This window comes from Erpetoichthys calabaricus, chromosome 2 (assembly GCF_900747795.2).
Source record: "Erpetoichthys calabaricus chromosome 2, fErpCal1.3, whole genome shotgun sequence".
Classification (NCBI taxonomy): domain Eukaryota; kingdom Metazoa; phylum Chordata; class Cladistia; order Polypteriformes; family Polypteridae; genus Erpetoichthys; species Erpetoichthys calabaricus.
In genome coordinates, this window is record NC_041395.2 from 230,522,168 (window position 1) to 230,546,861 (window position 24,694).

Sequence of the window (24,694 nt, forward strand, 5' to 3'; positions counted from 1 at the left end):
AGTGGCACACATGAAAACCTTAACAACCCCCAACCAAGACTGAGAGGTCGACTGAGTGCTGCTACTTATATATATACACACACACAGTGGTACCTCTGGTCACGACCGTAATTCGTTCCAAAACTTTGGACGCAACCCGAACGTAAGTTCCCCATAAGATTGTATGTAAATACAATAAATCCGTTCCAGACCGTACAAACTGTATGTAAATATATTTTTTTAAGCACAAAAATAGTTAATTACACCTTAGAATGCACAGTGTAATAGTAAACTAAACGTAACGACATTGAATAACACTGAGAAAACCTTGAACAACAGAGAAAACTAACATTGTAAGAGATCGTGCTAGACCCTTACGAACTGCTCGCTGTCAACACTTTTTTTATGAGATTTAAGCACAGGGAAAAAAAAAATTAAGTGCCTCTTCTCGTGAAACTTTTCAAACCATCCTCTACTGCAGTGTTTCCCAGACTCGGTCCTGGTGAACCCCTGTGGCTGGAGGTTTTTGTTCCAACCAGCTTCTGTTTTTAACTGAACTCCTGGGCTAATTAAGTGAACTGATACTTCCCAAGTTCTGTGTTTAGGGAACAATATAGACATTAGAAAACTAAGTTTGCTAAAAAAAAAAAAAAATTAAAATGTACCAAGCAGTTATATAGGAATAATGTATTTTTTTTTTTTTAACAGTATTTTCATCTTGATTTTCATTCTACTTTTCTAGGCCTTCTAATTGTTTAATTAATCCATTATTTACTCATTAGTGGGTCGGTTGCTAAAGTACTTGCAGCCTTTGATTTAGTGTTGTTTGCCTGCGTGTCTGCTCTGCTCATTTTAAATTGTCATTATTAAGATACAACAAAGGGGGGAAAAACTGCACAGAGAAAGGGCAAAGTGTAATGAAATCAACAAGAGAGTTAAGCATTTAAATCTATAGCAAAAGCAGAAATATTTCTAAATGTCTTATAAATGTAAAAAATCATGCTGCTATGCTTTTCTGAATGTCGAATAAAAGAAAAAAAAATACCAGCTAATTAAATGAGATCAGTGCTGTCAGGTGTTGTCACTGATTAGGAATCCGGTTGGAACAAAAACCTGCAGCCACAGGGGTTCACCAGGACTGAGTTTGGGAAACACTGCTCTACTGGCTTTAAATTCCTCACCTTCGCACTCGAAGAAGGATTTTTTTTTTTCAGCAAATCGCCATGAATCTTCCTGGCTTTTTCACATATGATTGGCTCGCTTACGCTATCCTCTGCAAGTTGCTTCTCATTCAGCCACACTAGCAACAGTTTTTCCATCTCTTCCAGCACTTGAGGCCTCTGCTTGGTTAACATTATAACTCCTTTTGCAACATCAGCTGCTTTGTTAGGCCCGGTATATGCAAACAAAAGAAAATGGGAAACGGAAAATGGAAAATCATTGGCGCGTAGGGAAACTGGCCGCCAGTGTTTTTGTTCGCCACCAGAGCATGTGGTCGTGAACAGATGCAAAATTTTGGCAAACTTTTTTGATCGTAACCTGATTTGTACGTGTTCGGAAACGTTCGTGACCAGAGGTTCTACTGTGTATATATATATATATATATATATATATATATATATATACAGTGATCAATCGCTATATCGCGCTTCGCCTTTCGCGGCTTCACTCTATCGCGGCTTTTATATGTAAGCATATTTAAATATATATCGCGGGATTTTTCGCTGCTTCGCGGGGTTTCTGCGGACAATGGGTCTTTTAATTTCTGGTACATGCTTCCTCAGTTGGTTTGCCCAGTTGATTTCATACAAGGGACGCTATTGGCAGATGGCTGAGAAGCTACCCAACTTACTTTCTCTCTCTCTCTCTCTCTCTCTCTTGCGCTGACGTAGGGGGGTGTGAGCAGGGGGGCTGTTCGCACACCTAGACGATAGGGACGTTGCTACTTTCTGCGTGCAGCTGCTTCCTGAAGGACATGCTGCACGGTGCTTCGCATACTTAAAAGTTCAAAGGGCACGTATTGATTTTTGACTTTATTTTTCTCTGGCTCTCTCTCTCTCTTTGTCTGCTCCTGACGGAGGGGGTGTGAGCTGCCGCCTTCAACAGCTTTGTACCGGTGGTGCTTCGCATACTTAAAAGTTAAACAGCCCTATTGATTTTTTTTTGACTGCTTGCTTTGTTCTCTCTCTCTCCTGACACGCACTCCTTTGAAAAGGAAGATATGTTTGCATTCTTTTAATTGTGAGACGGAACTGTCATCTCTGTCTTGTCATGGAGCACAGTTTAAACTTTTGAAAAAGAGACAAATGTTTGTTTGCAGTGTTTGAATAACGTTCCTGTCTCTCTACAACCTCCTGTGTTTCTGCGCAAATCTGTGACCCAAGCATGACAATATAAAAATAACCATATAAACATATGGTTTCTACTTCGCGGATTTTCTTATTTCGCGGGTGGCTCTGGAACGCTACCCCCGCGATGGAGGAGGGATTACTGTATATATATATACATACAGTACTGTGCAAAAGTTTTAGGCAGGTGTGAAAAAATGCTGTAAACAAAGAATGCTTTCAAAAATGGAAGTGTCAATCATTTATTTTCATCAATCAACAAAATGCAGTAAATGAACAAAAGAGAAATCTAAATCAAATCAGTATTTGGTGTGACCACCCTTTGCCTTCAAAACAGCATCAATTCTTCTAGGTACACTTGCACACAGTTTTTGAAGGAACCTGGCTGGTAGGTTGTTCCAAACATCTTGGAGAACTAACCACAGATCTTCTGTGGATATAGGCTTCCTCACATCCTTCTGTCTCCATGTAATCCCAGACACACTCGATGATGTTGAGATCAGGGCTCTGTGGGGGCCATACCATCACTTCCAGGACTTCTTGTTCTTCTTTACGCTGAAGATAGTTCTTAATGACTTTGGCTGTATGTTTGGGGTCGTTGTCCTGCTGCAGAATAAATTTGGGGCCAAACATACGCCTCCCTGATGGTATTGCATGATGGATAAGTATCTGCCTGTATTTCTCAGCATTTGAGAACACCATTAATCCTGACCAAATCTCCAACTCCATTTGCAGAAATGCAGCCCCAAACATTCAAGGAACCTCCACCATGCTTCACTGTTGCCTGCAGACACTCATTATTGTACCGCTCTCCAGCCCTTCAACGAACAAACTGCCTTCTGCTACAGCCAAATATTTCAAACTTTGACTCATCAGTCCAGAGCACCTGCTGCCATTTTTCTGCACCCCAGTTTCTATGTTTTCGTGCATACTTGAGTCGCTTGGCCTTGTTTCCATGTCGGAGGTATGGCTTTTTGGCTGCAACTCTTCCATGAAGACCACTTCTGGCCAGACTTTTCTGGACAGTAGATGGGTGTACCTGGGTCCCACTGGTTTCTGCCAGTTCTGAGCTAATAGCACTGCTGGACATCTTTCGATTTCGAAGGGTAATAAGCTTGATGTGTCTTTCATCTGCTGCATTAAGTTTCCTTGACCGACCACTGCGTCTACGATCCTTCACGTTGCCCGTTTCTTTGTGCTTCTTTAAAAGAGTCTTGAACAGCACATCTTGAAACTCCAGTCTGCTTTGAAATCTTTGTCTGGGAGAGACCTTGCTGATGCAGTATAACTACCTTGTGTCTTGTTGCTGTGCTCAATCTTGCCATGACATGAAACTGTCTTCCACAACCTCACCTTGGTAGCAGAGTTTGGCTGTTCCTCACCCAGTTTTAAGCCTCCTACACAGCTGTTTCTGTTTCAGTTAATGACTGTGTTTCAACCTACGTGTGACATTGATGATCATTAGCACCTGTTTGGTATAATTGGTTGATCATACACCTGACTATAATCTTACAAAATCCCTGACTTAGTGCAAGTGTACCTATAAGAATTGATGCTGGTTTGAAGGCAAAAGGTAGTAACACCAAATATTGATTTGATTTAGATTTTTCTTTTGTTCACTCACTTTGCATTTTGTAAATTGATAACAATAAACAATCATTTATATTTCTGAAAGCATTCTTTGTTTACAGCATTTTTTCACACCTGCCTAAAACTTTTGCACAGTACTGTATATATAATATATGTATGTATGTATGTATACAGTGGGGCAAAAAAGTATTTAGTCAGCCACCAATTGTGTAAGTTCTCCCACTTAAAAAGATGAGAGAGGCCTGTAATTTTCATCATAGGTATACCTCAACTATGAGAGACAAAATGAGAAAAAAAAATCCAGAAAATCACATTGTCTGATTTTTGAAGAATTTATTTGCAAGTTATGGTGGAAAGAAAGTATTTGGTCAATAACAAAAGTTCATCTCAATACTTTGTTATATACCCTTTGTTGGCAATGACAGAGGTCAAACGTTTTCTGTAAGTCTTCACAAGGTTTTCACACGCTGTTGCTGGTATTTTGGCCCATTCCTCCATGCAGATCTCCTCTAGAGCAATGATGTTTGGGGGTTGTCACTGGGCAACATGGACTTTCAACTCCCTCCAAAGATTTTCTATGGGGTTGAGATCTGGAGACTGGCTAGGCCACTCCAGGACCATGAAATGCTTCTAACGAAGCCACTCCTTCATTACCCAGGCGGTGTGTTTGGGATCATTGTCATGCTAAAAGACCCAGCCACGTTTCATCTTCAATGCCCTTGCTGATGGAAGGAGGTTTTCACTCAAAATCTGACGATACATGGCCCCATTCATTCTTTCCTTTACACGGATCAGTCGTCCTGGTTCCTTTGCAGAAAAACAGCTCCAGAGCATGATGTTTCCACCCCCATGCTTTACAGTAGGTATGGTGTTCTTTGGATGCAACTCAGCATTCTTTCTCCTCCAAACACGACGAGTAGAGTTTTTACCAAAAAGTTCTATTTTGGTTTCATTTGACCATATGACATTCTCCCAATCCTGTTCTGGATCATCCAAATGCTCTCTAGCAAACTTCAGACGGGCCTGCACATGTACTGGCTTAAGCAGGGGGGACACGTATGGCACTGCAGGATTTGAGTCCCTGGCGGCGTAGTGTGTTACTGATGGTAGCCTTTGTTACTTTGGTCCCAGCTCTCTGCAGGTTATTCACTAGGTCCCCCCGTGTGGTTCTGGGATTTTTGCTCACCGTTCTTGTGATCATTTTGACCCCACAGGGTGAGATCTTGCTTGGAGCCCCAGATCGAGGGAGATTATCAGTGGTCTTGTATGTCTTCCATTTTCTAATAATTGCTCCCACAGTTGATTTCTTCACACCAAGCTGCTTACCTATTGCAGATTCAGTCTTCCCAGCCTGGTGCAGGTCTACAATTTTGTTTCTGATGTCCTTTGACAGCTCTTTGGTCTTGGCCATAGTGGAGTTTGGAGTGTGACTGTTTGAGGTTGTGGACAGGTGTCTTTTATATTGATAATCAGTTCAAACAGGTGCCATTAATACAGGTAACGAGTGGAGGACAGAGGAGCCTCTTACAGAAGAAGTTACAGGTCTGTGAGATCCAGAGATCTTGCTTGTTTGTAGGTGACCAAATACTTATTTTCCACCATAATTTGCAAATAAATTCTTTAAAATCAGACAATGTGATTTTCTGGATTTTTTTTTTTACATTCTGTCTCTCACAGTGGGAATGCACCTACAATGTGAATTTCAGACCCCTCCATGGTTTCTAAGTGGGAGAACTTGCGAAATCGCAGGGTGTTCAAATACTTATGGTCTTCACTCACTCTATATATATATATATATATATATATATATATATATATATATATATATATATTTTTTTTTTTTTTTTTTAATATATGTGTGTGTGTGTGTGTATATGTGCGTATATACAGTGCATCCAGAAAGTATTCACAGCGCATCACTTTTTCCACCTTTTGTTATGTTACAGCCTTATTCCAAAATGGATTAAATTCATTTTTTTCCTCAGAATTCTGCACACAACACCCCATAATGACAACGTGAAAAAAAGATTACTTGAGGTTTTTGCAAATTTATTAAAAATAAAAAAACTGAGAAATCACATGTACATAAGTATTCACAGCCTTTGCTCAATACTTTGTTGATGCATCTTTGGCAGCAGTTACAGCCTCAAGTCTTTTTGAATATGATGCCACAAGCTTGGCACACCAATCCTTGGCCAGTCTCGCCCATTCCTGTTTGCAGCACCTCTCAAGCTCCATCAGGTTGGATGGGAAGCGTCGGTGCACAGCCATTTTAAGATCTCTCCAGAGATGTTCAATCGGATTCAAGTCTGGGCTCTGGCTGGGCCACTCAAGGACATTCACAGAGTTGTCCTGAAGCCACTCCTTTGATATCTTGGCTGTGTGCTTAGGGTCGTTGTCCTGCTGAAAGATGAACCGTCGCCCCAGTTTGAGGTCAAGAGCGCTCTGGAGCAGGTTTTCATCTAGGATGTCTCTGTACATTGCTGCAGTCATCTTTCCCTTTATCCTGACTAGTCTCCCAGTCCCTGCTGCTGAAAAACAACCCCACAGCATGATGCTGCCACCACCATGCTTCACTGTAGGGATGGTGCCAGGTTTCCTTCAAACGTGATGCTTGGCATTCACACCAAAGAGTTCAATCTTTGTCTCGTCAGACAAGAGAATTTTCTTTCTCATGGTCTGAGAGTTCTTCAGGTGCCTTTTGGCAAACTCCAGGCGGGCTGCCATGTGCCTTTTACTAAGGAGTGGCTTCCGTCTGGCCACTCTACCATACAGGCCTGATTGTTGGATTGCTGCAGAGATGGTTGTCCTTCTGGAAGGTTCTCCTCTCTCCACAGAGGACCTCTGGAGCTCTGACAGAGTGACCATCGGGTTCTTGGTCACCTCCCTGACTAAGGCCTTTCTCCCCCGATCGCTCAGTTTAGATGGCCAACCAGCTCTAGGAAGAGTCCTGGTGGTTTCGAACTTCGTCCACTTATGGATGATGGAGGCCACTGTGCTCATTGGGACCTTCAAAGCTGCAGAAATTTTTCTGTAACCTTCCCCAGATATGTGCCTCGAGACAATCCTGTCTCGGAGGTCTACAGACAATTCCTTTGACTTCATGCTTGGTTTGTGCTCTGACATGAACTGTCAACTGTGGGACATTATATAGACAGGTGTGTGCCTTTCCAAATCATGTCCAATCAACTGAATTTACCACAGGTGGACTCCAGTTAAGCTGCAGAAACATGTCAAGGATGATCAGGGGAAACAGGATGCACCTGAGCTCAATTTCGAGCTTCACGGCAAAGGCTGTGAATACTTATGTACATGTGCTTTCTCAATTTTTTAATTTTTAATAAATTTGAAAAAACCTCAAGTAAACCTTTTTCATGTTGTCATTATGGGGTGTTGTGTGTAGAATTCTGAGGAAAAAAATGAATTTAATCCATTTTGGAATAAGGCTGTAACAAAGGGGGCAACGGTTCATCTTTCAGCAGGACAACGACCCTAAGTACACAGCCAAGATATCAAAGGAGTGGCTTCAGGACAACTCTGTGAATGTCCTTGAGTGGCCCAGCCAGAGTCCAGACTTGAATCCGATTGAACATCTCTGGAGAGATCTTAAAATGGCTGTGCACCGATGCTTCCCATCCAACCTGATGGAGCTTGAGAGGTGCTGCAAAGAGGAATGGGCAAAACTGGCCAAGGATAGGTGTGCCAAGCTTGTGGCATCATATTCAAAAAGACTTGAGGCTGTAATTGCTGCCAAAGGTGCATCGACAAAGTATTGAGCAAAGGCTGTGAATACTTATGTACATGTGATTTCTCAGCTTTTTTATTTTTAATAAATTTGCAAAATCCTCCAGTAAACTTTTTTCATGTTGTCATTATGGGGTGTTGTGTGTAGAATTCTGAGGAAAAAAATGAATTTAATCCATTTTGGAATAAGGCTGTAATATAACAAAATGTGGAAAAAGTGATGCGCTGTGAATACTTTCTGGATGCACTGTATGTACTAGCTGTATCACAGACATATATATGTACTAGCAGCACTACGCGCCATTGTGAAGAGAGGGGCTGAATGCTCCCCATGGAGACTGGAAACAATTATTCCTCTAGTAGCAAAACTTTACATTTCAATCCATATGTATAATTAAAATTCTATGTATAGTTTTTTTTAATATATCTAATAAAATACCACATATAACATTAAATAGCTTTTCTTTTTAATGTCTGAGTAACTGTTTAGTTAGATGCATACACACACACACACACACACACGCACACACACACACACATACATGTTTATATATGTATGTGTGTATATGTATGTGTATATGTGTGTGTGTGTGTGTATATATATATATATATATATATATATGTGTTGTCACAAAAGCCACAAAAAGCCATAGCAGGGTTTGGGGCAGCTACCCATATATTTGGTTTCCTGGCTGCAAATCGTCGTTTAAATGATTGCACTGCTGTGCACAAAACAGAGTCCAAAACAGAACTGAGTGAATAGTGAAAAGGTGGAGGCTTTTAAAGGGGAAGACAAGAAATGATATCAAAGGGGTCGGGCTCATGAAGGTCTTCAGCCATAGGTTCGAGCTCGGACGTGACATCTCAGGGGCAGGAGCCGGCAAGGTCTCCTTCCATAGGCTCGGTCCTGGAAGTGACGTCAAGAGGGCCAGGTGGAATCTCCCGTGAATGGTCTACAGGAAAGGGAGAAAAAGAGTCAGTGCACTCTGCCACATCCCTGTATGACTCGGAACTGCCCTTACTCAAGCCCTTTAGCTGCCTCCCATGCGCACGTGTGTGACAGTGTATATGTATGTGTGTGTGTATAAATATGTATATATACACCAGTAACTGCGCACTGCACGGTAACCTGCAGTGAATACACTTGACTTGAGCATTCCTAGTTTTTCTACTCTTTCTCTGTACGTTTAGCATTCATTTGCTCAGAGGTTGATGCGCTTGTTGCTTTCTGAGCAGCTCTTGTTTTCTCCATCCTAGCGGCCCACTTCTTCTCTTCTTTCGTCTGCATCTTTTTGTATTAAAACAGATTAAGTCAGTGTTTGTGTTTGCAGTTACTTAGTATGTTTTTCTTAATTTTTCTCTTAAGCTGGTACTTAAATAATTCTTGAGGCAGATTGAAGACTTAAGATATGAAGACGTAGAGGAAGTGACGGCGAAAGTGGTAGGGAATGAGAACGGCGCCTGTATGCATGCGCCACACGGCCTCCCTGCTCTCCGCTGCCGAGAGTTGATTCTACAGTAAAATAAAGTAAAAATAAAAAGAGGAATAACCTTGGAGGTCAATCACCACCCCGAAAGCGGATAGTAGATGTCGTAGTATATGTGTACCAAATTTCATGTCAATAAGTGAAACGGTTTGCGAGCTACGGGTGATTTAAAATCCTGGACAGACAAACGGACAGCCACGTTAGCGTATTATATTTAAAGATTTATATATATATGTGTATGTATGTGTGTGTATATGTACTGTATGTGTGTATGTGTATATATATATATATATATATATATGTACTGTATGTATGTATGTATTTACTGTATGTATGTATATGTGTGTGTGTGTGTGTGTATACTTACACACACAGCATGTTTATATTTGTGTTTTGTATTTGTAAATATATGTGTATCTATGTATAACAAGACAGAATACTTAAAGTTTTGTTTGTGTTCATTATTCACTACATTTTTTTAAACTACACAGCAAATTTAAATCTTATGTTAATATCTGTATTAATAAACTTTTTCTAAATGTTTAATGTTTAAATAAAATGTCATTGTTGGAAGCAATATTTTTTTCTCTTTGCTGAATTTTTTTACTTTATTTTTCTTCATAGTGTAATGTGCAATAACAGAAATGCCTTATGTGGATCGGCAGAATCGCATCTGTGGTTTTTTAGACATTGAGGAAAATGAGAATAGTGGAAAGTTTCTACGTCGGTATTTTATCCTGGATACTCAGGACGGAAGCTTGGTCTGGTACATGGATAATCCCCAGGTAAGCTATCCAGGTATATTACTGAATCAGATACATGAGAAAATTTTTGAGGATTAATTTCTTTGAGAACTTTTTTTTTTTTTTGCCATTGCTCAATTATCTGAAGTAGTATTTCATTGTTTTCTGCTTATTATACATTCGTTCCTTTGTGAATTCAACTCATTTTGTTTAAGCACACTCCCACTTAACAGTCAAGCACACTACACATTGCAAATATCTAAACAAGTCTAAATGTTCATGAAGTTTTTGTATTAGATTTCATGCTTTTTAATTTTCGACAATAACAGAATTTTAAAATTTTTAGATGTACAGTTGGTTACATTTCTTCTGTTTATTCCAGTTGGAGTATGGATGGATGAAGTGAGTTGCTCCTGGTCACACAGTGTCATTAGTATTTGATCCTACAATGTCAGGGTTTGAGATCTAAAGCCTTAATTGCTATGCCCACTGCCTGTATGTTCCCATATCCTTTTTACAATATGTCCTATTAATTTCATTGCACATCCCATAAATATAAAATTTCATCTGTATGGTGTGGTTTCTTGTAACTCGTTTAGTGAATAGGGCAGTTTTAAGCATATTTTTTAATTATTCAATCTGTCAGGGTATACTTTTTCATTAAAATTAAGTTTCCTTAGCATTTAGACATTTCTTTAAACCTTTAAGTTAAAACGTAAAATGGGTTCTATCCTACTGGATGTTGTTTTGATGTAAACTTCTTCCACAGCAGTCACTGTGAGCAGGGAAGGGAAAGCATATGCATCTTTCCCTCAGAACAGATGTTGCCAAGAATCTGATAAAAAATTAATTATTCCCAATTTTGTTTGTTGATATAAACATACCATGGATAAAATTTAAATTACTTCCAACTTGTTGAAAAAAACATTTCCACAAAAGGGCTGTTTTCTGGAATCTGTGCCTTTGCCCCATCGAATTGGATATATTCAGTAAGTCTTCCGGCTTTCAACTAATCCGCGGGAGAACTTATCCATGAACTTATCCATTAAGTTTTTAAGCACAAATATACTTAATTAAACCATAGAATGCACAGCGTAATAGTAAACTAAATGTAAAAACATTGAATAACACTGAGAAAACCTTGAACAACACAGAAAACTAACACTGCATAGTTCACGCTATAGCGCTACCAACCGCTGGCTAAAAACACGTTTTTTTAATGAGTTTTAAGCACTGGGACAAAAATGAACATTTGAAAAAATCCGTAATTTAATAAACCACCAAGAAAAGTAACATTGCAACAATGCACGCTACGAACCGATCGCTGTAAACAGAAGTGAAAACAAAATGAAGCCCAGTGCATTCTTTGACTGCCTTCCTACCTTACGCGTCCAGCTCTCTCTCTCACGCTGCCTGTGAGTGTGCGTCTCTCTCTCTCTCGCACTGTCTGTGTGCGTGCGTCTCTCTTTCTCCCTCTCTCGCGCTGCCTGTGTGTGTGTGTCTCTGTCTCTGTGTCTCTCACGTGCCTCTGTGTGTGTGTGTCTCTCTCTCGTGTGTGTCGCGCTCTCTCGCTCTCTCTCTCTTACTCGCTGCACAGGAAATGCACAGGGAGAGACTGAACATGTACAAACCGAAAGGGAAACTGGCTTGTTCGTATACCGAGTGTGTGGTCCTGTACTGAGGCAAAAGTTGGGTGAACTTTTTGGTTGTAAACCGATTTGTACGTGTACCGAAACATTCATGAACTGCGGTTCCACTGTGTGTGTGTGTGTGTATGTATGTATGTATGTATGTATGTATGTATGTATGTGTGTATATATATATATATATATATATAGATATATATATATATATATATATATACATACATACATACATAATATACACACACTGTATATACTCACGGATAAGTTCTCCCCTGGACAAGTTGGGACTTGCGTTTAAACAATAATTTCTTGTATTTTATAATGTTGGTCATATAAGTCAAATGCAGAAAACTCACGCTATTGGTCCAAGAGATTATAATATGCTAACGCCCACCTGAGAGAGTAACCATGGATCACACTGCCTTTTTCTTCTGTGAGGGTGCGACAATGCGCTGTATGAGCGCATGCTCCTAACCTCTGTCTCTCTCTCTGTATTGTGCCTACGTGACCACACAGTAATACCCGAACTATTTCGAAGCAACATTTGCACTGATTTGTGTTTTTTGTATCTCACACCCTCATACACCTTTATCGTAAGAGCATCCCTTATCTATGATGGAGCGTTCGATCAGAAGAAAATATGAAGCTGGTTTTAAATTAAACATCGTTGAAGTGGCAAAAGAAATTGTTAACTGTGCTGCTGCAACAAAATTCAATGCGTCTGAGAAACTGTAGCGAGATTGGAGGAGGCAAGAAGATGTGTCACATTTTTGAACTGCTGTATAAGTCGGGGTCTGATTTTATGATTGATTTTTCAGGTTTCAAGACCTGACTTGTACGTGAGTATATATGGTATATATAGATCTAGATCTATATATATATATATATATATATAATGTTTGTGTTATTATTATATTATTGGCACCCCTGGAATTTTCCCAGAAAATGCACCATTTCTCCCAGAAAATTGTTGCAATTACAAATGTTTTGGTATACACATGTTTATTTCCTTTATGTGCATTGGAACAACACAAAAAAACAGGAAAAAAAAACAAATCTGACATCATGTCACACAGAACTCCAAAAATGGGCCGGACAAAATTATTGGCACCTTTTCAAAATTGTGGGTAAATCGTTTTATTTCAAGCATATGATGCTTGTTTGAACTCACCTGTGCCAAGAAACAGGTGCTGGCAATATAGCAATCACACCTGAAGCCAGTTAAAATGGAGAAAAGTTGACTCAACTAGGGATGCACCAATATGGGAATTTTGGGCCGATGCCGATATCCGATAATGTCTATGTACTTATCTGCCGATACCGATGCCGATGTACATATTTATAAGATACAGAGAAAAATGAGACTTGATCTGTCTGAACAAGAATTACAGACAAAGTGAACATTTATTTGTATAACAGTTTTGCACACCACATTCAATCATTAAAAACAAATGATATCTGCCACATTTGGCTGGCTACCTGTTGGTTATATGGGAAACAGTTTTGCAGGTTGTTGCTTTAAATTACACTTTTCTCTTTCTTTTTGATGGAACAACTACAACAAATTCAACAATAATTGAAAAAATGAAAACTGAAAAAAATTGTAAAATGTACAATGACAATGAAATAAGCAGTGCCACTTAAGAATAACAACTTTTGCAGATTATTTACAATCATTAAAATGGCTTCTGCTCAACCACATTTGGCTGGCTATCTGATCCTTTCTTTTACAGTCTGCAGTATTAAATACCACATAACTTTTTTTCTTTCTTTTTGATGGAATAAATCTAACCAATGAATAATTTTAAAAAACATAAAAGCGTACAACAGTAAAGAAATAAATAACTTTTTTTCTGGAGGCTTATCATTCTTTTCTATTTTTTAAGTATGATGGGGAGGTTTTTCTTAACGAACAAGAGCATCTCTGCCTTGTCACAGGAAATTCTGTTTCTCTTTTCGTCGATCACATTAGAAGCCAAACTGAATAATCTCTCGCTGTCCACGCTAGTACATGGAGCTGACAGGAACTTGCGTGCTACTTTGGCACAATGGTAGGAAACCGACTCCAGTTGTTGTTCCAGTATTTCAGTGGATTTTCATTCCTCGGGATTGGTGCTTCAGAAAGAAATCCCTGCACCTGCCGAGTAGCATGCATACATATACAGTATTATATTCTGTGTCATCTTTCATATCTAAAAGATAGATCTGCATTTTGGCTTTTACCAGGGCTGTCAGATTAAGATTAGAATCCTTACAATAAAAATAAGTAAATGGCATTTGAATTTAATGCATGTCTCTATTGTATTTGCTGTTTTTTTGAAACATTTTATTATTAATATTTTTGCTTTTCACTATAGATTAGGGGTACCCACACTTTTTCGGCTTGCGAGCTACTTACAAAATGACCAGGTTGAAATGATCTACCTACAATAAAAATGCTTGAGGTTTTTGCAAATTTACTAAAAATAAAAAAACTGAGAAATCACATGTACACACAGGTGCTGGTCATAAAATTAGAATATCATGACAAAGTTGATTTATTTCAGTAATTCCATTCAAAAAGTTAAACTTGAATATTAGATTCACTCATTACACTCATTACACACAGACTGATGTATTTCAAATGTTTATTTCTTTTAATGTTGATGATTATAACTGACAACTAATGAAAGTCCCAAATTCAGTATCTCGGAAAATTAGAATATCAATTAAGACCAATGCAAAAAAAGGATTTTTAGAAATGTTGGCCAATTGAAAGGTATGAACATGACAAGTATGAGCATGTACAGCACTCAATATTTAGTTGGGGCTCCTTTGGCCTGGATTACTGCAGCAATGCGGCGTGGCATGGAGTCAATCAGTCTGTGGCACTGCTCAGGTGTTATGAGAGCCCATGTTGCCCTGATAGTGGCCTTCAGCTCTTCTGAATTGTTGAGTCTGGCGTATTGCATCTTCCTCTTCACAATACCCCATAGATTTTCTATGGGGTTAAGATCAGGTGAGTTTGCTGGCCAATCAAGAACAGGGATACCATGGTCCTTAAACCAGGTACTGGTAGCTTTGGCACTGTGTGCAGATGCCAGGTCCTGTTGGAAAATGAAATCTGCATCTCCATAAAGTTCGTCAGCAGCAGGAAGCATGAAGTGCTCTAAAACTTCCTGCTAGACGGCTGCGTTGACCTTGGACCTCAGAAAACACAATGGACCAACACCAGCAGATGACATGGCACCCCAAACCATCACTGACTGTGGAAACTTTACACTGGACCTCACGAAACGTGGATTCTGTGCCTCTCCTGTCTTCCTCCAGACTCTGGGACCTTGATTTCCAAAGGAAATGCAAAATTTACTTTCATCAGAGAACATAACTTTGGACCACTCAGCAGCAGTCCAGTCCTTTTTGTCTTTAGCCCAGGCGAGATGCTTCTGACGCTGTCTCTTGTTCAAGAGTGGCTTGACACAAGGAATGCGACAGCTGAAACCCATGTCTTGCATACGTCTGTGCGTGGTGGTTCTTGAAGCACTGACTCCAGCTGCAGTCCACTCTTTGTGAATCTTCCCCACATTTTTGAATGGGTTTTGTTTCACAATCCTCTCCAGGGTGTGGTTATCCCTATTGCTTGTACACTTTTTTCTATCACATCTTGTCTTTCCCTTCGCCTCTCTATTAATGTGCTTGGACACAGAGCTCTGTGAACTGCCAGCCTCTTTAGCAATGACCTTTTGTGTCTTGCCTTCCTTGTGCAAGGTGTCAGTGGTCGTCTTTTGGACAACTGTCAAGTCAGCAGTGTTCCCCATGATTGTGTAGCCTACAGAACTAGACTGAGAGACCATTTAAAGGCTTTTGCAGGTGTTTTGAGTTAATTAGCTGATTAGAGTGTGGCACCAGGTGTCTTCAATATCGAACCTTTTCACAATATTCTAATTTTCCGAGATACTGAATTTGGGACTTTCATTAGTTGTCAGTTATAATCATCAACATTACAAGAAATAAACATTTGAAATACATCAGTCTGTGTGTAATGAATGAATCTAATATACAAGTTTCACTTTTTGAATGGAATTACTGAAATAAATCAACTTTGTCATGATATTCTAATTTTATGACCAGCACCTGTAAGTATTCACAGCCTTTGCCATGAAGCTCAAAATTGAGCTCAGGTGCATCCTGTTTCCCCTGATCATTCTTGAGATGTTTCTGCAGCTTAATTGGAGTCCACCTGTGGTAAATTCAGTTGATTGGACATGATTTGGAAAGGCACGCACCTGTCTATATAAGGTCCCACAGTTGACAGTTCATGTCAGAGCACAAACCAAGCATGAAGTCAAAGGAATTGTCTGTAGACCTCAGAAAAAGGATTGTCTCGAGGCACAAATCTGGGGAAGGTTACAGAAAAATTTCTGCTGCTTTGAAGGTCCCAATAAGCACAGTGGCCTCCATCATCCGTAAGTGGAAGAAGTTCGAAACCACCAGGACTCTTCCTAGAGCTGGCCGGCCATCTAAACTGAGCGATCGGGGGAGAAGGGTCTTAGTCAGGGAGGTGACCAAGAACCCGATGGTCACTCTGTCAGAGCTCCAGAGATCCTCTGTGGAGAGAGGAGAACCTTCCAGAAGGATAACCATCTCTGCAGCAATCCACCAATCAGGCCTGTATGGTATAAGGCTGTAACATAACAAAATGTGCAAAAAGTGATGCGCTGTGAATACTTTCCTGATGCACTGTTGATATATATATATATATATATATATATATATATATATATATATATATTTGCAGTTGGAGATCCACAAAGGGAGAAAAAAAAAAAACCAATCACGTATCATAAAATAGTTTTTATTCCTGAGCTTTCAACCCCTATCAGGGGTCTTCATCAGAGGCTAATGCTTAGACTTACAAGAATCAAAGGCAATGGCGGAGTGGTGGCTCTGAGGCTAGGGATCTGCACTGGCAATCGGAAGGTTGCCGGTTCGAATCCCGTAAATGCCAAAAGGGACTCTGCTCTGTTGGGCCCTTAAGCAAGGCCCTTAACCTGCAATTGCTAAGCGCTTTGAGTAGTGAGAAAAGCGCTATATAAATGCAAAAAATTATTATTATTATTATTAATATATAGCAACACATTCAGTATTGGGTGGGGGTGTGGCGGTGACTAAGTCAGTATGATCAAGGGGGGTGGGTGTATCGTTTAATTAAAGTGCATATGTCCTTCTTAAGTTGGCATATGCTGGGTTTATGTCCAAGTGTCTGTTGATGGCGTTTTCATCTGATAGCCAAGACTCGGCCAACTCTCTGGCGCTTTTTGTACTGGCCTTAAATTTTACTTTTACATTGTCCCAGTTGAATGTGTGTCCTGTCGATTTAGTATGTGCATATATCAAAGTCCTTTCTTCTGACGGCGTTGCGACGTTCTTGTACACGTGTTGAGATTTTTTTTTGACGTTTGTCCTATGTATACAGCTGAGCAAGAATTGCATGGAATACTATAAACTGCGTTTCGTGTTTCGGCTGTCGATTTCTTGTTTTTAGCATTAAACAGGACCATGTGCAGATTGTTGGTGGGTGGGGGTTCTGATTTACGTCGATTGTATGCTGATTCCTTTGGCGTCTGCTGTGTAGACTCCGATTAATGAATGATTTTGAGTATCCGTTCGAGGTGAAAAGTTGAAACAGATAGCGTCTCTCATTAATTTTTGTTTCCTTGGTATTACAATGCGTGTGGACTCGTTTAAATAGGGTTTTCACGCAGCTCCGTTTATATATATATATATGTATATAGTACTGTGCAAAAGTTTTAGGCAGGTGTGAAATAATGCTGTAAACAAAGAATGCTGTCAAAAATGGAAGTGTTAATCATTTATTTTCATCAATCAACAAAATGCAGTGAATGAACAAAAGAGAAATCTAAATCAAATCAATATTTGGTGTGACCACCCTTTGCCTTCAAAACAGCATCAATTCTTCTAGGTACACTTGCACACAGTTTTTGAAGGAACTCGGCTGGTAGTTTGTTCCAGACATCTTGGAGAACTAACCACAGATCTTCTGTGGATGTAGGCTTCCTCACATCCTTCTGTCTCTTCATGTAATCCCAGACACACTCGATGATGTTGAGATCAGGGCTCTGTGGGGGCCATACCATCACTTCCAGGACTTCTTGTTCTTCTTTACACTGAAGATAGTTCTTAATGACTTTGTCTGTATGTTTGGGGTCGTTGTCCTGTTGCAGAATAAATTTGGGGCCAATCATACGCCTCCCTGATGGTATTGCATGATGGATAAGTATCTGCCTGTATTTCTCAGCATTGAGAACACCATTAATCCTGACCAAATCTCCCAACTCCATTTGCAGAAATGCAGCCCCAAACGTTCGAGGAACCTCCACCATGCTTCACTGTTGCCTGCAGACACTCATTATTGTACCGCTGTCCAGCCCTTCAACTAACAAACTGCCTTCTGCTACAGCCATATATTTCAGATTTTGACTCATCAGTCCAGAGCACCTGCTGCCATTTTTCTGCACCCCATTTCCTATGTTTTCGTGCATACTTGAGTCGCTTGGCCTTGTTTCCACGTCAGAGGCATGGCTTTTTGGCTGCAATTCTTCCATGAAGACCACTTCTGGCCAGACTTCTCCGGACAGTAGATGGGTGTACCTGGGTCCCACTGGTTTCTGAGTTCTGAGCTAATGGCACTCTGGATATCTTCTGATTTCAAAGGGTAATAAGCTTGATGTGTCTTTCATCTGTTGCACTAAGTTTCCTTGGCCGACCACTGCGTCTACGATCCTCAACGCTGCCCGTTTCTTCAAAAGAGCTTGAACAGCACATCTTGAAACCCCAGTCTGATTTGAAATCTTTGTCTGAGAGAGACCTTGCTGATGCAGTATAACTACATTGTGTCTTGTTGCTGTGCTCAATCTTGCCATGACATGAAACTGTCTTCCACAACCTCACCTTGGTAGCAGAGTTTGGCTGTTTCTCACCCAGTTTTAAGCCTCCTACACAGCTGTTTCTGTTTCAGTTAATGACTGTGTTTCAACCTACGTGTGACATTGATGATCATTAGCACCTGTTTGGTATAACTGGTTGATAATACACCCGACTATAATCATACAAAATCCCTTACTGTGTGCAAGTGTACCTCTACGAATTGATGCTGGTTTGAAGGCAAAGGTAGTAACACCAAATATTGATTTGATTTAGATTTTTCTTTTGTTCGCTCACTTTGCATTTTGTAAATTGATAACAATAAACAATCATCATTTATATTTCTGAAAGCATTCTTTGTTTACAGCATTTTTTCACACCTGCCTAAAACATTTGCACAGTATTGTATGTGTGTGTGTATGTATGTATGTATATATGTATGTGTATAATATATATATATATATATATATATATATATATAATACACTAGTCATTTAGCCCGTTACAATAACGGGCGCTGGAACAGTAGCGCATAAACATTAGTAGGAACAGTCTATATTAAATGGCAAGGGACTTTGACCTCATTCTTTCTTTTTGTTGGTCGTATTTTTCTTTCTTTCAGCCTTTCTTTTGTTGATGTTTACTTGCTGAGCTGACCGTTCTTCGTGGGCTGCCGCTGTGTATTGTGTGTCTTTAATTTTCTGTGACAGTAATACAGTCTTGTACGGCTCTATTCAATAAGGGCGCGCACAAAAAAGGAAAGGGTTTAAAAGGGCGACCTCAATTGAGCGCGGCGAATAAAGGCATTCGTAGATAATTTAGTTCAAATGGCTCTGGAATATGTGAAGAGCAACAAAGGTGCAGATCTTTATTTACGCGCGCCTTTATTCGCTACGCCCAATTGAGGTCGCCCTTTTGAGGCTCGCCTTTTTGTGCACGCCCTTATTGAAGGATGCCTGTGCGCGCCCTTATTGAAGGATACTGTCTTGTATGTCCGCTGGCTTGTACGTCCGTAATATACCTTTAATTTTCTCTGGCGGTAATACAGGCATGCGCGTCGGTCATATGCCTTTAATCTCCTCTGACAGTAATACTGGCTTGTATGTGGCTGTAATATGCATAACTGTATTGTGTACCTTTAATTTCCTCTCGCAGTAATACTGGTTTGTATTTCCGTAATACGCCTCTAACTTTCTCTGACAGTAATATCGCGCATCACACCATGCCCCGAGCATGCGCACTTCACCAGAAGACACCCACACACAGACACCTGGATGCACATAGGGATTTTATATATATAGATATATAAATGGGTGTGTTTAACACAGAAGATGCTGACCGTTTAACTAATGGCTAATAACAATATGGGTTAACAATTTAGAAACACGTATAGGCTGATCCTAAAACGTTACGTGCAAAAACAGATCTGTAAAATGTCCAGCACGTCTTAAGTAACATGAAGCCAAAGTTACTGTGAGGTAAAACCAACAACCGCTCTTTTACATTCGATTGCTGTTTTTCTTTCTTGCCTTCCAAGATTTTTTATACATTCGAATTGTTAGAATAGTGATATTCGATCCGATAGCCCTAGTTATTTACTTAAAACAATGTTGTAAAGATCTCCACAGAGCTTTTTTTTTTCTGTTGTCATCTGGCTGTTTTCCTGAGGCATCAATGTGTTTTCTTCAAGAATTTCGTTCTACATTTCGAAGAGCGTGCATGCCCCCTTGTCATTTATCTTGGCCCTTTTCTGTTGTGGACCATCTATCTGTGATTCGGTCATTTGCATTTTGTTCGATGCAAGTTCCATCTGAGCTTGCAACATTTTGAGTGCCAGTGATTTTACATTTGCATTGAAATAGCAGTCTTTGTATCTCGGGTGTACAATAGTGGCAACACAGTACATGGATTCTGTGTAAATCTCAATGAAACGATTGTTTATAGCCTCCAAGAGAACGCTTTTACTGGTTTTGACTCCGAAGTCAGTATGAGCGCTTTTAGTCAACAGTCGTTTTAAAGCATTAACTGAGGGAATAACATTAGAAGCCAAGGCTTTAGACTGGCAAATTTCTTTTGTCAGTTGTTTAAATGGAGCAAGGAGTGTGATTATGTTCTCGATCAAACCCCACTGATTAGGCGTTAGAGTTGCAGGTAACTCGAAATCGGAGGCATAAACCCCAAGGGCTCTTTTCTGCTCCAGCAAGCTTTGCAGCATATGGAATGTGCTGTTACATCTAGTCAAAACGTCTTGCCGAAGCATTTTCGCTTGCATACCAAGTTCAGTTTGTATAGTTTTGAGACGCGAGTTGGCTAATAGTGAATGCTTAAAGTGACTGACAATTTTTCTGCCGATAGCTATTGTATCTGAGACGTTGCGCTGGGATAGAACGCCATTGTTCACTGCAAGCTGTAAAGTATGAGCCATACATGGCAAGCTTGGGATCCTGAATTCCTCCATAGCCTTTGCAACATTGCATGCATTGTCTTGTAATACTACATGAACATTCTCTTTGGGTATTTTCCATGTTTCAATCATTCTTTTAAATGCCACAGAGAGTGCAGCACCTGTGTATGATCCGGAGCATTGTTGGGCGTGCAAGATTGCTTTCTGCAATTCAAACTTGCGGTCGATTCACTGAGCAGTTAAACTAAGCATACTAATAGCACTCGTATCAGATGTCCATATATCAGTGGTAAAGCTTGTGGCTGTGACATCTTCAGCAAGGAGTTTGTGCACATGACTTTCCACAATCTTATCTAACTCTGGAAGCGCTATGTCAGAAAAATAACGGGGACTGGGTATCTGGTAACGGGGCTCAAGATGCTCAAGCAGCCTTTGAAATCCCGTATCTTCTACAACAGAAAATAGCTGATCGTCCAGAGCAATAAATTCCATCACTTTTGCAGTAATTGTGTGAGCTTTAGGGTTATCTTTATCAAATTTCTTTGATTTTTCAAGTAACTGATCAACACGTTGAGCAACTGTGCGGTGGCTCAGGATTCTCCTCTTTTTGCTCTGAGGAATTCTGTATATTTGTCAGGATGGCGTGTCTTCGTGTGTAATTAAGTTGGTGGTATTGAAATTTCGCAGTTTGGTCCCTCCGCACAAAATATTAGTTGAACAAGTGTTGCAAATGGCATATTTTATGTCACTCTCGCTCACTTTGAAAAACTTCCACACTGCAGACATTTTCGCACAGTAGCCCAGCGTCACCTAAACGTCTGGCACATCCGGAACACAGTGAATGCGTCATCAATATTGGTTTGAATTATCGGTCCAGTTTAGTCATCGGTCCGATGCTGATAAAATTATTTTAACCCATTATCTGCCGATACAGATATCCTATATCCTATAATCCTATATTATCGTGCATCCCTAGACTCAACCTTTCTGTTGTGTGTCTGAGTGTGCCACACTAAGCATGGAGAACAGAAAGAAGAGCAGAGAATTGTCTGAAGACTTGAGAACAAAAAGTGTAGAAAAATATCAACAATCTTAAGGCTACAAGTCCATCTCCAGAGATCTTCATGTTCCTTTGTCCACTGTGCGCAACATAATCAAGAAGTTCACAACACATGGCACTGTAGCTAATCTCCCTGGACATGGACGGAAGAGAAAAATTGATAAAAGACTGCAACGAAGGATAGTCTGAATGGTGGATAAACAGCCCCAATCAACTTCAAAACATATTCAAGCTGTTCTGCAGACTAAGGGCTCAGCAGTGTCAGCTTGAACTATCCGTCGACATCTGAATGAAATGAAATGCTATGGCAGGAGAGCCAGGAGGACCCCACTGCTGACACAGAAACATAATAAAGCCAGACTGGAGTTTGCCAAGTTGTACTTGAGGAAGCCAAAATCCTTCTGGGCGAATGTCTTGTGGACAGATAAGACCAAGGTAGAGCTTTTTGGTAAAGCTCAGCATTCTACTGTTTACAGAAAACAGAATGAGGCCTACGAAGAAAAGAACACAGTACCTGCAGTCAAACATGGTGGAGGTTCTAAGATGTTTTGGGGATGTTTTGCTGCATCAGGCACTGGGTGCCTTGACTGTGTGCAAGGCATCATGAAATCTGAAGACTACCAAAAGATATGTGTGTGTGTGTATGTAACCCGATGACTCCCTAGCAGTTTTACTATATTCGTGAACTTGGAAAGGCTGTGATGGTCTAGGTTGAACCTGGATCATCGATAGTCATGACCTCGCTCTCTCTCTTTCTTTCCTCCTCTAACTCTACAGCTTTTCTCTTTAAAGCTAGGCCGAGGTACAGCTGCAGCAACTACAACTTCAGCACTAATGAGGTACACAGGCGATCCTGCACATGTGCATGAAGTGCAGGACCATCCACTCCTGCATCTTGCGCCAGAGCCACTCAGACCATGCTACCACTCCCCACCCGAAGACGCGAATGTCAACTGTCATTTATTTATTACTTGTCAGCCGGCCGTGGACCTTACTTTACTACAGAGGCATCAGCTAACTCTTAAGAATAACCCAGGGCAGAGGACATGGACCCACCTGTGCTTGCTGCCGCACTGGCTTTCGTAAGAAGACACTGGCAATACTTTATCTCAGCTGTATCACTGGCATATGAGTCCTATTAATCTTTGTCTTGAGAAAATACCTCCAGATATACAGTGTTTTTAGTGAAAACTTCAAGTTTTGCCCTCAGTTGCTGAGGTGTTTCATTGGCATGTTGTTGTGCCTCAGCGTTTGCTTCATTTTGACGTTTTTTCTCTTCATTTGTGTCATTAGCATTATGTTCTGTTGTTCAATTCAATATTTTAGATAGTGATTCTGGAAATAGAATGCATTCAGACTGACCTGTTCAGGCCCTTCTGTTTGGTGCAGTATTAGGTTGTACATATTGCTAGTGTTTAGTTGTATTAGGTTGTGCTTATTGTTGTGCTTACAGATAGACGATTCAAATTTTGTATAGATATTTATAATGATAAAAAGCCAACAGATATGAAATTTGAGAAAAAATTCTCAACTGGAAGTAGTATTCATTTAAACAACCATTAGAATTTTTTGTATCATGGAAATATAAATGTGTACACAATATTAAAAACTGTATTCAATATAATGCATATTCTTTCAATAACTTATTAATTTTAATTTATACATCATCAGTTTAACAATAACGTTTAAACATTGAACATGCCATATAAATACAAAGATGTAATGAGAACAATAAGCTGCTACGTCCCCGTCGTGTTCCTGGTAATTTTGTGTTTTTTTTTTTTCTCTAATCTTGCTTTTAAAGAGTATATTAACAGTTCTTCGATGTGTTCATTTAGCTCTTTATGAAGAGCTTCATTTGCCAAACAATTTATTCTTGCCACCAATTTTAAATATGTACTCCTTTAAACCATTGTCCGCTATATTCTTTATAGCAAAATACCTGCGCTTCGCAGCGGAGAAGTAGTGTGTTAAAGAGGTTATGTAAACATATATATATACATATACAGTGATCCCTCGCTATATCGCGCTTCGCCTTTCGCGGCTTCACTCCATCGCGGATTTTATATGTAAGCATATTTAAATATATATCGCGGATTTCTGCGGACAATGGGTCTTTTAATTTCTGGTACATGCTTCCTCAGTTGGTTTGCCTAGTTGATTTCATACAAGGGACGCTATTGGCAGATGGCTGAGAAGCTAGATTGCTTACTCTTTGCTTACTCTTCTCTCTCTCTTGCGCTGACTTTCTCTGATCCTGACGTATGGGGATTGAGCAGGGGGGCTGTTCGCACACCTAGACGATACGGACGTTCGTCTAAAAATGCTGAAAGATTATCTTCACGTTGCTATGTTTTGTGCAGCTGCTTCCTGAAATGACATGCTGCACGGTGCTTCGCATACTTAAAAGCTCGAAGGGCACGTATTGATTTTTGACTGAAAAACAAACTGTCTCTCTCTCTCTCTCTCTCCCTGCTCCTGAGCACACACTAGGGCCAATTTAGAATCACCAATCCACCTAACCTGCATGTCTTTGGACTGTGGGAGGAAACCGGAGTGCCCGGAGGAAACCCACGCAGACACGGGGAGAACATGCAAACTCCACGCAGGGTGGACCCGGGAAGCGAACCCGGGTTATGTAAACATATATATACATATACATATATACACATATCTACATATATATATATATATATATATATATATATATATATATATATATATATATATATATACACACACATATACACATCCATATATATATATACA

At 40.0% G+C, this 24,694-nt stretch overlaps 1 protein-coding gene across 8 annotated transcripts in view; it reads left to right on the forward strand.

Annotated features, from left to right (window-relative positions):
* Positions 1-24,694, forward strand: part of plekha1b (pleckstrin homology domain containing, family A (phosphoinositide binding specific) member 1b) — a 268,696-nt gene that overhangs the window by 79,587 nt on the left and 164,415 nt on the right. For all 8 annotated transcript variants that reach the window (XM_051922852.1, XM_051922853.1, XM_051922854.1 and 5 more), the window contains exon 2: positions 9,773-9,933. In XM_051922852.1, coding sequence (XP_051778812.1) covers positions 9,793-9,933 — 141 coding nt within the window. In that variant the 5' untranslated portion in view covers positions 9,773-9,792. The remainder of the gene's footprint in view (positions 1-9,772; positions 9,934-24,694) is intronic.